At 52.0% G+C, this 13,908-nt stretch overlaps 1 protein-coding gene across 4 annotated transcripts in view; it reads right to left on the bottom strand.

Annotated features, from left to right (window-relative positions):
- Positions 1-13,908, bottom strand: part of SIPA1L3 (signal induced proliferation associated 1 like 3) — a 237,337-nt gene that overhangs the window by 88,747 nt on the left and 134,682 nt on the right. For all 4 annotated transcript variants that reach the window (XM_044256522.1, XM_044256523.1, XM_044256525.1 and 1 more), the window contains 2 exons: positions 11,951-13,779; positions 7,759-7,889 (listed from right to left, as the gene is read on the bottom strand). In XM_044256522.1, coding sequence (XP_044112457.1) covers positions 7,759-7,889; positions 11,951-13,469 — 1,650 coding nt within the window. In that variant the 5' untranslated portion in view covers positions 13,470-13,779. The remainder of the gene's footprint in view (positions 1-7,758; positions 7,890-11,950; positions 13,780-13,908) is intronic.

Here is a 13,908-nt window from a genome sequence, read left to right as displayed (position 1 = left end):
TGAGTGCCCTTGAAGTACAGCCCTGTTTGGGATGCAGTGAACGAAACAATGACACCTTCCCCCACACCCAACTTGCATTTAAATGGGGAGATGTCATTTAAGTGTATAATGAATAAAAAGGCTCCATAAGGTGAGCACTCAATGAACACTCCGCCTTCCTTATAATATGTGTAAACGTATCACTGTCATAACACAGCTGCTCTTTGTTGGGGCTCCAGGATATGTGTATGTGTGCATGTATGTTCTCAGATTTACATAGGTGTATATTTACGACCACACACACACACATAATCTTTTCAGTGTCACTCAGGTGATTCTGATGTGTAGCCAGGATCAAAAACCTTGAGTCAAGCCAATCATGGCCATTTCATTCCCCTTTCCCAGATGATGCTTTCTACATTTTTCCTACAGCTGGCCACATGACTAGCCCCAGGTAATGAAATGTGTGGGGAGCTCAGCTTGCGAAGGACTTCTGGACACATATGCCTCCCTTAGTTAAAGGAAAGCCTTTCCACCTGCCCATTTCTTCTTGTTAAGGACGCTGGTGTGAGGATAAGATGTTTGGAGCTGTGGCAGGTATGCTGTGATCATGAGGAAAGAGACAAGAAAACCACAGAGAAGTCAATCTCTCCAGATGCCTACCTCCAGAGTTCTCATTAGAAAATTAAAGCATCGCTCTATTTGTTTTAGCTACGGTTAGTTAGGTTTTCAGGTTTACAGACAAAGCAGTTTCTTTTTTTTTTTTTTTTTAAGATTTTATTTATTTATTTGACAGAGAGAGATTACAAGTAGGCAGAGAGGCAGGCAGAGAGAGAGAGGAGGAAGCAGGCTCCCTGCTGAGCAGAGAGCCCGATGCGGGACTCGGTCCCAGGACCCTGAGATCATGACCTGAGCCGAAGGCAGCGGCTTAACCCACTGAGCCACCCAGGCGCCCGACAAAGCAGTTTCTGACAGACTTTATAACAAAGTCACATTTGTGAAGGTACAGTTGACTTTGGTATATTCCAGGTACAAGAGTAATTATCTTATTAAGTGTATAGGTCTGTTCAGGGGAAGTTTTGTCATCTCCATTTTATAGATAAGAAAACTGAAGGGATGGGGCAGAAGGAGAGAATCTCCAGCAGACTCCCTGCTGAGCACAGAGCCCAACAAAGGACTCGAACCCACAACCAAGAGATCATGACCCAAGCTGAAACCAAGAGTCAGATGCTCAACCAAACCGACTGAGCCACCCACATGCCCCAGAGCTTCAGCTAGAATCAGGATTCCAACGGACCCCTGAATTTTCCAAAACTCCTGACCTTTTTTTTTGAAGATTTTTAATTTTTTTTTTTTACTGTAAAGTATAACTCACATACAGAGAAGTACACAACATATGTAAGCATAGCTAAAGGAATTACCACCGAGTAAACACTTAGGTAATCACCACAAATCAAAAAAATAAATATTTCCAGGTCCCCCAAACCCCTTCCCCTCCTCCCCAAAGGCAACCCCACCCTGACTTCTAACTCCACAATTTATTTCTGCTGTTTTTGAGCTTCATGCAGTTTGTACTCTTTTCTATCTGGCTTACTTCTCGCAACACTATGGATATGAGATTCGACCATGCTGCCGTGAGAAGCAGACGTTCTGTCATGACGGATCCATTCTACTGCTGAGCCCAGAAACTGCTTCCAGTGTTGGACAACTGTGAACGTGCTGTGAGAAGCACACACAGAAGCACCATGTATTGCTTAAGAACACATTTTTTGGGGGGTTCATACCTAGAAGAGGAACTGCTGAGTCACTGGGCATGTTAATCTTTAATTTTCCGAAGTTTTCCAAGTGGTTGTACCAATCTACGGCCTGCTGGCCCTGAGAGCCCTGGCTGCTTCATGTGCCCATTGCACCAGCTCTGGCTTCTGTCCACAACGTGAGCTGGCCATCAGGTGACGCCAAGGGCAGGGCCAGGCCCTTCATCTCCAGCCCCCCTAAGACAGCACAACGGGGGTTCTACCAGGAAAAACAGCCTCCCTGAGGCAATTGCTACAAGCACTTAGAACACACTTGAAGCTATGGTTTAAAGACTAAGGAGGATCAGTGGTGACTGGAAAAACATGTTGGCCCTGAGTCAACATGTGGACACAGCAGGCAGCAAAAACAATGTGTCATGACGTCACCTCTAAGCATACAGCCTACCCTTTCCAAACAGGAGCTGGGCAACAGGCATACATGGAAGGAATGGAATGATCTCGTGTTTGGGAGTTCCCAGTTCTGGCCCCAGTAATTAATAAACAAGGCTTTCTTATCATGATCTTGAACTAGGATCATGAAAAGCAATGATGACAACGAGGGCAAAGCACTACTGGTCTGGGCAGCCCTGGGATTTGGGTTTCAATGAATGCACTAACAGGATCAGAGTTTTTTGTATCCTGCTGACACTGGCCCGCAGCGCCCTCTGCTGGGCCCAAGGGGAAGGCTGGTCCTGCACCTCATTCTTTCTCCCACGCTAGACACAGGTGGCTTCCGGTCACATTCTGGCTCTGAAGACTTGACCATAAGCCAAGACTTGAAAAAAGCTCCCAGCCTTTCCTTCTCTGCTGGCGATAAAAGTAGGGCACCGGCAGGATGCAACGAGTGGCCAGCCATCTCTAACCTCCACCTGGTCCGGTCCACCATCATCACCTACCTGGCCTATGATAATAGCCCTCCTCCTGGTCTCCCTCCTGGGCCCTCACGCCCCACCACCCATTCTTCTGCAGCAGCTTGAGTGAGACCACACTCCTCCTCTGCACAGAACGGGCTAGTGGCTTCTCATCTCTCTCCAAATAAAATCTATACACCCTGCCCAGCCTGCAAGGCCCTGCGTGATCTCACTCTCAATGACACCTGTCATCATCTCACGGAGGATCACTGGTCAAGAGACCTGTAAGGTCTTGAGATCATGTAAGCCGGGAGGTTTGCACAGGTTGTTCAATGTTGACTCCTGACTCAGACACAGTCCCTTCTCTGCTGGGCAGTGGGTATACCCATCAGGAAGGTTTCCTGGGAGGTCACTGAGGAGTCTGTCTGACCGGATTCAAACTCTGACTCTACCCTTTCCCCGGCTGTGACCCTGGGCCAGTTGCTTAACTTCTCTGTGCCTTTTTCCTCAACTATAAAATGGGCATAACAGCACCTACCTCCAAGGGTTGTAAAGATTCGGGAGGACAGTCCATGTGCAGTGCCAGCATTGCGTCTGGCATATAGTGAGTGCTCAATACGTGTTAGCCATTATTATGTATACACACAACGTCAAATGTGTTTGTACAAAGCCATATGCAGAGTTAAGAATTTAAATTTAACCTTTAACAGGAAGATACAGTTGGCTTTTCTCCCCACTTAACAATATGCTTCGGAGATTATTTCTATATACACACACAATCAGAGCTACCTACTGAACACAAATGAGGTCACTGTTGCTCCTTGCTTTTTTCACTTAATAGAAGAGACTCTCCCTTTTCTACTTTTTCTACTCCCTTTTTTCTACTTTTCACACTTACAGTAACAAGTCACTGTTACTTTTTAAATCAGAAAGAAAAGACAAATCCAAATCTCTAACCTTAACAAAACTGAAGCCTGTCAAAAACTCATGTTTGCTGGGTTAAGGGAGAACCTGGGTCAGGAGGCTAGACCGTCCCTGGCTGACCGGGGTTCCCTCTGTCCTGGGAGAGAGACCAGCAAGGGGCTCAGGAAAGGGCAGCCTTGGTCCGTGGCTTGTCCTGTCTGGGTTGGGAGGGGGCCTGATGTTCAGGTACATGGCGCCAAAGCCCAGCTCCCAGTCTGTTCTGCCCCGGCGGGAAGCTCAGGGCTGCCAATGCTCACATCCCATCTGCCGGGAGATGCGGGCCCACTTAGACTGTCTGCTTGGCGGCTGGGGGTGGCCATCTGGGGTGGGCCGGCCTGCTGGCTTAGAAAAGAGCCTGAGCCCTTCACTCTGGACCCCACACCTTGGTTTACAGGAGCCTGAGATCTGTGCATGTGGACACAAGGACAGAACTCTGCCTGTGAGCTCAACCCTTACTCCCCAGCATGGCCCTTGGACCTCCTGGGGGAAGGCGACAACCAGGGCACTCATTGTCCTGCAGCCACGTATGCTGGTGGGAGAGAACCTTCCACTGCTCCGAGAGACGGGGAGCCAACAGCATAAAGCCTATTTACAGACGAAGAAATGGCGAAGCCCAGAGGCAAAGCCATCTGTCCAAGGTCACATGGTCAGTGAGTGGCAGAGCTGGACCGAATCCAGGGCTGTCTGTTCCCAGAGCACAGAATTCAAACTTGACCCCACAGGCAGAGTGCTGAGTGGTAAAGAGCATGGGTCAGGCCCGGGGGCAGCCTAAGTCCACATCCAGGCTCTGCCACTGGTGACCCTAACAAATGATTACCTCCCTGGGTCTCAACCTCCCATCCTCATCTGCAAAATGGGAACAACGGGATCCACATCATGAGACTTTTGAGAGGATCTGAAGGCTCCACGCATACGCAACACTCAGGACAGTGGACGGCAAGAAGACGTGCTGAGAGCATTTGCTATTACTGCTGACTGCGTGACTGTCCACCCTGCCTCTGCCACAGGGAGGGCTCGAGGAAGAGGCAAGGCAAACCTCACTGGCTGCTGCCTTCCCTTCAACTCCAAATGAGGAGGTCCTCAGGTCCCAGTGCCCAGTAGGGTAGCTGGGCAAGGAGTCACGCTCAAGGCTGAATCTGTGCGTGGCCTGCATAGATACGGGGGCAGAAAAAAGGCTTGTGGCTGTGAACCTCAAGGTGGGCTGAAATTCACAGGGCTTCCAGGAATGTGACAAGGGGACAGGAGACGGAGACCCCCTGCCAACTAATGTCACTGAGCTCTTCTTGAGCGCCAGGCCTGGCACTGCCTGTATGTGTAACCTCACAGCGCCCACATCACTGTGAGACTGGGACACCCAAGGGGGAAACTGAGACTCTGAGAGGTGAAGCCAGATGCCCACATTCACAGCTGGTGAGTGGCCAAATTAGGAATCCATACCAGGTTTCCAGTGTGCCAAACACGGTCCTGCCTCAGGACCTTTGCACTGGCTGTTCCCTCTGCCTGGAATGCTCTTGTTCCAGATTTCCACATGGCTCCTTCTCTCATCTCAAACTCAGGTTATTACTCAACTGTTACCTTCCCAGTGAGACCTCCCTTGACCATTCTGCCTAAAAATTGAACCACCCCTCATACTTCCTATCTCTTCCTTGCTTGACTTTCTACCTTGTCCTCACTTACCACACTGTATGATTTTCTAATGTGTATGTTGCTTGCTTCACCCCCAGGAGTGTGGTCCCACAAACATCTCTGCTGCCTCACTCACTACTGCGCCCGCAGAGCCCCATGCACAGCTGGCAGACAGTGGTGCCGAGGGGATATATCCCAGACCTGTGGCCCCAAGACTCAAGGCCCCCTGCCCACTCTGCAGAGGACTAGAGGCGAGTTTTGTGGGTGTTGGGGCTCGGAAGTGGACAGAAACAGGCACAAGACAGGCACAGCACTAAGCTGGTTTCACACTTACTGAATAGGACCCACAGCAAAAATACTATACCCCAATCCAGTATGCCCTCACCCAAATCTCAGGACCCTCGGTACGTGTGACACAGGCTGGCTTTTAAAAAAAATTCATTCTCCGTGTTCCACTTTTATGAATTAAAACTACCAGCACCAAAGTGCTGAACAAAGATGAGTTTCCAAATCAGCGATGGGTCTGCAGGACAGTCGGAGCCGAAGTCAGCAGCGTCCCAGAGGCAGCTGTGTCGGGGCGGAGAACAGGTGGGCTCCCGAGGGTGCTTCGAGCAAATCCCCTAACCTCTCTAGAGCCCGTTCCATCATCCGGAAATGAGACTAACAGTGCCTTCATCATGGGACTGTGTAACGTTCAAGCGCGTGAATACACATAAAGGGTAAAGCTACTATGTGACACCGTGTTACAGAGATCTGCAACATAACAGCCATCGTGATAAACATTACTTATTAGCCTTTGACTGTGGTCATCCCATCCAGCAGTTCCCTGGATGTCATGACACAACTGAGGCAGTGTGAGCTGTCACCTCACATTTTGCGCTCGTGCTCATGTGGCCATAAAGGTGAGGAGATCGGGGAGGGGACTGGGAGGCAGGAGGGGCTGGTGATCACCTGTGGTCGGGGGCACAGGGTTTGAGGTCTGCCCCCCTCAAGTGCCACAAAGCCTCTGTGTCATCTCATTCCTCCTCAGTGAGAGGGTCGTCATGAGGCCAGGGCCCTCAGTGCAGCATCTGTTGGTCTGGATGACGTCCAGGCTCAGCTGGCTTCACACTCAAAGCCCCTGGCAGTGGCAGCCTGTGGGGTTCCCATGTCTGGGCAAAGGCCAGGAACAAGGGGGATGGGGCAAGGGAGGGCCAAGGGAGACCCATTTTGGGGGGCCTGCCCAGCTGACTACCACCCCCTTTCTGGAAAGGTCATCCTTACTTGGGTCTTTTGGAAGTCTCTATTGTTTTTGCTCCTAGCTCCCCTATTTTGGCAGGAGAACTCCCCGGCTGCCTCCTCCAGGTGGCTCTAATGGAACTGTCAAGCTCAGTGTCCTGCCCTGCCCCCAGACCCAGTGAAGCACACGTGATCCAAGCAGAGCCAACGAGAGTCCTCTCCACAGATTTGGCAGCAAGTGTCCCTTCCCTGTGGAGGAGAACGTATATAGATGCAGGAGAGCTGAGCTGCCACTCTCATTTTCCCATGACATGGAGATGGCTTGCTGGTGGCAGAAGAGAAGAGAATGACATTCATAGTGCAGAAAAGCAGCAGGGCTTAGAGGAGCAGAGTGGTCAGGGGGCCGAATTCTGGTGACATCATTTGAGTGCCTGGATCCAGCTATGCCTGAAGCAAGTCATACCCTGGATTTGCAGTTATATGAACCAATGAATTCTATTTCTGGCTTAGACCAGTTAGAACTAGATTTCTGTCCATTGCAATTCAGAGTCCTGACTGAGCAGGGTGCCCCCAGCAGGCCTTGTTCCCTAGCCACAGCTGGTATTTAAAAATTTTTTTTTTTTTTTTTTAAGATTTTATTTTATTTATTTGAGAGAGACAGTGAGAGAGAGAATGAGCGAGGAGAAGGTCAGAGAGCGAAGCAGACTCCCCATGGAGCTGGGAGCCTGATGTGGGACTCGATCCCGGGACTCCAGGATCACGCCCTGAGCCGGAGGCAGTCGTTTAACCAACTGCGCCACCCAGGCATCCCCACAGCTGGTATTTAATCTAGGCGAAGGCCTAGAACCAAACCAGGACAACGGGTTTCTCTATTCACATGTGAAAGCACTGGGATTGTTTTGAGCTGAACGGTGTCGACAGCAGTGCCGCTCTGGCTGAGAGTCCCCAGTTCCTGCCCTGCCTGAGGCCTGCTGCCTTAATTCTTTCCATTCTGCAGGACATCTCATGATCCTGAAAGACTCCCTTACAGCTCTCTCTTTATTTCTTATGCTAACCAGAGTGAATCTCTTGCGTGGGTAGCAATCTTGGGCTCTCCAAGATTCTAATCCCGGTCTGGCCCCTTACTTGTATGATCCCATACAAGTCACTGAATTTCTCTGAGCCCTAGTTTTCCCTTCTGTAAAAGGGAGGGACTACTAGAACTGCCGTCAGGAGGTTACTGGGAGGCTGACGTGAGATGTAGCTGGGGAAGCACTTGGTGCAGACTAAGGGCTCACAGAGGTGAGCAGCTACAATTTATGGAAGCCAACAATGGTGATGGGACCTACCTCTCGGGTCCGGAAGATGATCCTGTACTGGTACTGAGGTCCGTGATCCTTGTGGTCCTCCAACTTCTCTCGCTTGATGCTCACAGCCACTGGTCCCAGCTTCTCGTCCACGCCAAAGTAATTGGCATGTTCTGAGAGGGAAGAGCAGGGGTGGGGGTTCAGAGTAAACTCTCTGGGAAGGAGGGGTGATGTCCCAGGCCCAGGGGAAGGTTCTTGTGTGACCTATGGGATCCCATTCACACAACTTGCCTCGTCACGACCACACTTGACAGAGCGACCATGAAACTGGACTGGGCCCCCTGTGCCAAGTTCACGGAGCCTCAGTTTTCTGAGCCTCTGCTCCTTCATCTGAGAAATGGGGGGCCCTGAGGCCACCCATAACTCACTGAGTGGATGTGAGGGTGAAATGAAGCTACAAATATTAAATGCTTAGCACAGTGTCTGGCATGTAAAAACCCAGCCTCACTATGATTATCCCAGATTTGCAAATGTTCATCGTTAGCTTAGCGGCCGATTAGCCCCGTGAACTGGTTTAGATTCTATCCTAGAAAGCCGCTCACTGGGCTCAAATCTGGGGTCTGCCACTAGGTTGGATGGATGGCCCAGGCCAAGGTGCTCCATGGCATTCTCCTGAGAACAGGATTGGAAAGGGTGGGCCCGCCTCCCGGCAGGGTCATCAGAATTAAATAGGTTAATAAGCACGAAGCACTCGGCATAGGGCCGGGGACACAGCACGACAGAAATGCTGTTATCATCATAGGACATGGTGTTGGTCAGAGAAAAGGGACCAGAATCAAGCCCCTAAGCACCACCTTTATCCAGCAACATTTCCATGACACCTCGGACACTTAAACTACTCTTTCCTTATGGGGATAACACCTCAGAACCACAGAGCAAGTCTCCTCTCCTCTTCCCTAAATAACAGCTGTCTCCCGTTTCTCTAAACATGCTGCTGTTTTAAAATCCTTCCAGGCAAACAGTTTCTCCCAATGTATAATCCAAGTACTCCGTGCTTGCAGTAGACAGCCCACCGGCAGCCTTAACTCAAGTCCTCGGAGAGACCCTGTCAACGTCTAACCGCTGCCAGGAATTCCTTCTACCCCAGGGCTCTGAATATTTAACGGATGGTTCTGTTCTCACAAGGTACTCTTGGTGAATCAAACACTTATCTAAGGCCCAAATAATGTGTGGTGATTAAAGGCACCGGTCAGACCACACCTGCACCTGGTTAAGCCATCTCTGCAGCTGGTCGGAGAACAGAATTACCTGCTCCACAGAGAAGAGCTCATTCCGGAAACAGCTGGGCAGGTGGTTTTATTTTCCACCAATGCATACCCAGCACCTTGCAGCCTTGGCATACTGCAGGCACTCAATAAACAGCGACGGATGAGTCATTTATTTATAAGCTTCCAGGACTCCAGAGAAGTCCATTTTTGAAAGAAAATGGCTTTTTTCTTTTTTGGAAGCTCTGTAATGAGTATTTACTACCTGCCTGATGAAGAACTGTCTTAATGTACAATCTTATATAATCCTCACCACAGTCCTCCGTGAAGGTATTTCCACGTGCGAGCTGAATAGAATATGTGAGTTGAAAAGAACATGCTCTCTGTTGGTTAGGTGCAAAATTAGTAATTATATACATGACATAATATGTATAATTAATAACTCAACCAAAAGCTGATTCTACATTTATATATATGATAATAACTTATATATATATATATGATACGTATAAATAGAGAATCAGGTTTTGATTGGATTATTTGATTGGGTTATTCAAATCCTCTTCAGCCTTATTTTTTTGACTACGAGATCTGTCAATTTCGGAGAGACCCTGTCAGCGTCTGCCACTGATGGTCGATTTGTTCACTTCTCCCTGCAGCCTGTCAGTTTTTAATTTATTTATCCCCCAACCCAGGTTGCCAGGTGCACAAAGGTTTACAACTATTCGAGTCTCTCTTCTCTGGGTGAGCAACTGTCTGGAACTTTTCTCCCCTCAATCCTTTCATTTTTAATTTCTGTGTCTTTCTGTTTTGGGGCATGTGACGCTGCTACAATCACCCCCATTCCTCACATGAGGATACAGAGTCCAACGAGTGAAACATGTCACACAGCTGTAAGCTATGACACAGACACCCCAAACCCAGGGCTGTCTGGCTCGAAACACTAGAGCTCCAGCGACTGCACACACTGAATCCCACGAAATGACTTAGCTGACGTTTTGTTAGGTCTGACTAGGACACTGGTTTAAAAAAATGTTTTGAGGGCGCCTGGGTGGCTCAGTGGGTTAAGCCGCTGCTTTCGGCTCAGGTCATGATCTCAGAGTCCTGAGATCGAGTCCCGCTTCGGACTCTCTGCTCGGCAGGGAGCCTGCTTCCTCCTCTCTCTCTGCCTGCGTCTCTGCCTACTTGTGATCTCTCTCTGTCAAATAAATAAATAAAATCTTCAGGAAAAAAAAATGTTTTGACTTGCTGCTGTGGAGTAGTAGGTACCTACCAACTCTATTTTTCCCTTCCTCCTTTTCAAGAAAAACCCTCTCCTCTTAGGGGAAGAAAAGAGAGGAGATATGTCTAGCTAAAAACCTACATTTCCCAGCCTGCCTTGTAGACAGAAGTGGTCAATAAGCAGCTGTGGTTGGATGGAGCTTATGAGAAAGCTTTTTAATAGGGGGCTGACTTGACAGATCTTTTTGCCCTTACCCTTCCCTTTTTCTCTGCCTAGAAACATGGATGTGACAGCTGGAGCTGCAGCAGCCATCTTGGGCCATGAGACTACTCCTGGGGCTGGCGGCCATGCTCTAAGGCTGGCATTCCACTAATGGTGAGGGGAAACCATACCAGCCCCCTGGGCTGCTGACCTCCAGACTTCTTTGTATCAGAGAAATAAACTTCTATGTCCTTAAAGCCTGTCACTGGCAGTTATAAGCAATTCCAAATCAATGTAGTGGTCAGCATTTAAAAATTAGGAGAATTCGCATTAAAAATAAGAAACAACTTCATTTTAGGATAATCTGGAAAAATTAGAAAGGCTGACAATACTGGGTTTGCCTGTGTTTCCTACATGCCTACAGTGAAGAGGAGCCAAGCTGGAGTTGCCCTTTGCTCAGTCTCTGCCTGGCCCCGGATGTAGATGCCTGGGTTTGTGGTCTCCGCACTATGCGCTGCTGCCTCCTGCAATTGCCTCACCGGAACCGATGGACATAGTCATGCGGGTTGCCAGTCTCTCTCTGGTGGTAACACCTTGGCCACATCAACAGCTCCACCTTCAAAGGGGATCCAGAACCTGCTGGCTTTTTCCCCCACGCATGGGCTCCCAACCTAGACTTGTCCATCATTATCTCCTGCCTGAACTAGTGCGACAGTCCCCTGCCACTTCCCCGGCCCCAGGTTTCCCTGCTTCCCAATCTCCCCACGTCTGTGCCCCAGAGGGAGGCTGTGAACACCAGAGTCAGCTCAGGGCCCTCGACTGCGGAGAACCCTCTTGTGACTCCACCTCATTCAGGGTGCAGGCAAGAGTTCTCACCATGGCCCACAAGCCCAAACGATCTGCCCCTGTCACCTCTCTACTTTGGCTCCTTCCACCCTCTCTCAGTCGCTCTGTCCCAATATAGGCAGAGAAAAAGGAAAGGGTAAGGGCAAAAAGATCTGTCAAGTCAGCCCCCATTCCTCCTTTCCCCCTCTTTCCTCCTCCTTCAGTGTTTCAGAACTATTGTATTTGCCCTTCCTGCACCAGAACACTGTCCCCGCTCTCCACATAGCTCCCTCCTTCAGCCTGGTACTCAAATGGCATCTGCCCAGGAGACCCTCCCAAGCCATTCCCTATTGAAAATGCGCCTCTGACCTGGACACTATTCCCCTCTCCCCTGCTTTACTTTTCCCCATAGCGCAAGCCACACTAGGACACCTTATATATTTTACGCAGTAATTAAGTTTTAAGCACTAGGAAGACACAATCCTAGTTTCAATCTTCTTCAAAAAAGTGCCTGGCACACAGCTGAACCTGGCACAGTTGCTAAATAAATGGGCATCTATTGTCTCCTGCTGCTTGAGGCTCTGGCGACTTTAGCCCTGGGTGCTCTGCTCATTGCCTCCTCACTGCCCTCTGTCTCAGGAAGTGAACCCCCTCCCTCTGCTGGAGCCTCGGGGGGTCCCCGGGGACAAGCTGTGGCCCGCCAGCCCGCGTGCCCCGTCACCTCGGCCCACGAAGTGGTCCTGGTAGTAGCGGGCGCCCAGATCCACGTGCTCGATGCTGTACTGGCGCGGGCGGCTCTGCGTCCTTTGCTGCTCCTTGGGCACCTCTAGCACCGAGATGCTGGCGTTGGTGCGGTGGGCGCTGAGTGTGGGCTCGGCTGGGCGACCCTCACTGCCACCGCCGCCGCCGCCCGGGGAGCCCACGGCTGCGCGTGAGAAGCTCACGTTGCGCTCGCACTCGCCGCCGATCTCGTTGCGGAAGTGAGGACAGCTGAGCAGCAGGTCGTTGCTGTTGTCGTCGCCCAGGTCCTGCTCCAGGTTCTCCTTGCAGTTGAGGTCCTCCGTGCTGGGGAAGGCGGTGTCCAGGCCGCCCAGGCCGTGCGCCCGCGACGCCGGGAGGGCCGCCGTGGCGGAGGCTGCCGACGCGCCCGTGGTGGTGTTGCGCCGCTGCGCGGTGGCCACCCTGTTGGCAGCCGCCTCGTTGAGGTCGAACAGCATGCTCTGCACGTCAAAGTGCGCGAAGCTTTTCTGGCAGACCCACGGGCGGCCGGTGTCCGGCGCGCTGCGGCCCTCCTCTGCCTCCCCCGGCGCCCGGGCCGCCTCACCATCCGCCTTGCCGCTGCGCAGCTTCCGGAAGATGGACGAGTCCGTGGCGTCCCCGCCGCCCAGGCCGCGCACCGCTTTCTTCCGGGCCTTCTCCTTCTCCTTGGCGGGCTGGAGCCCCAGGAGGCTGTCCTTGGCGGGCTGGCCGTTGCGGGGGTCCCCCTTGGCTCCGCCGCTGCCCCCGGGGACGTGGGGGCCGGCGTCGGCCTGGAGCAGCTCTCGGAGGCTCTGGGGCCCCGCGGCGTCAGGCTGTTCGCTGCGGAACTCGTTGAGGATGTCAAAGAAGCTCTGCTCGGGCACGCCCTGCACATCGATGGAGGACGTGCTTCCATACTCCCGGAAGAGGGGCAGGGCCCCCGTGTGCCGGGGTCCCCGGGGCTCCCCTGTGTCCTCCACATCACACTCGCTGAGAGTGATCTCGCTGCTGCTGCGGTGCCGCAGGGGCAGGAAGGCCCGGCCAGGGGACCGGGGCCATCCGTCCTGGAATTCCACATCTTTGGACCTTCTCCTGGAGAGTCGGTGGAAGGCTTTGGGTCCTGAGGAAGCCGGGGTACTGACGGGGGGCTGTCCGTTCTGCATGCCCCTCATGGAATGGGCCACCTTTGTGGCCTTCGTGCCATCTGAGTCCTGTGAGGGGCTTGGGTTGTTTTGTTCTCTCAGGGCCTCCCGCTTGGGTGGCCAGTCGGCCACTCTGGCGCGCACGCCCATCTTGGGCACGGCAGGAGTGGTGGGACTGGGGCGGGTGGTGGCGCTGACTGGGCTCTCACCAATGGGCTGGGGCATGCCGCCGTTCTGGACCCAGAATCCCATGGGAGTATAGTCCCCGGTGTGAGGCCCAGGGAGGACGTCGGCCCCTCTGGCCCCACAACTGGCTGCCAGATCCACACCATCATTGGGAATGGGCCGATAAGTGGTCATAGTCCACAGGCGCTGGAGTGCTGCTGGCCCCCTGTGAGCTGTGGAGTGACTTTATGGGGTCCCCTGGCCCTCAGCCATTGTTCAGGGCCGCCAGGCCCAGGATGAAGGATGCTGGCCCCTGAAGCCTGACAGGAAGGTTGTGAGCCTGTGGAGTCCAGTTCTCCACCATCGCGGTGGACAACTTGAGCCAGGACAACCTCAGGAGGCAGGTGCTGTCCTGGGGCCTCCAGTCTGAGCAGCTCAGCGGGACGGAGCAGGCAGGAGACGCGGGTGAGGGCAGGCAGGCTGCAGGGCTGTCCTCCCCGCCATGCTGCAAAAGGAGAGAAGGCAAAGGTGAGCTGTGACATTACTATTCCCAGAGGAAAGACTCTGTGTGTGTGTGTGTGTGACATCTTTATACTCATTTAAAAAAACCATTTATTATGCAAATTTTCAAAAT

The sequence above is a fragment of the Neovison vison genome, chromosome 7, assembly GCF_020171115.1.
Source record: "Neovison vison isolate M4711 chromosome 7, ASM_NN_V1, whole genome shotgun sequence".
Classification (NCBI taxonomy): domain Eukaryota; kingdom Metazoa; phylum Chordata; class Mammalia; order Carnivora; family Mustelidae; genus Neogale; species Neogale vison.
Note: the sequence above shows the minus strand (reverse complement) of the source record. Positions and strands in the feature narration are given on the sequence as shown.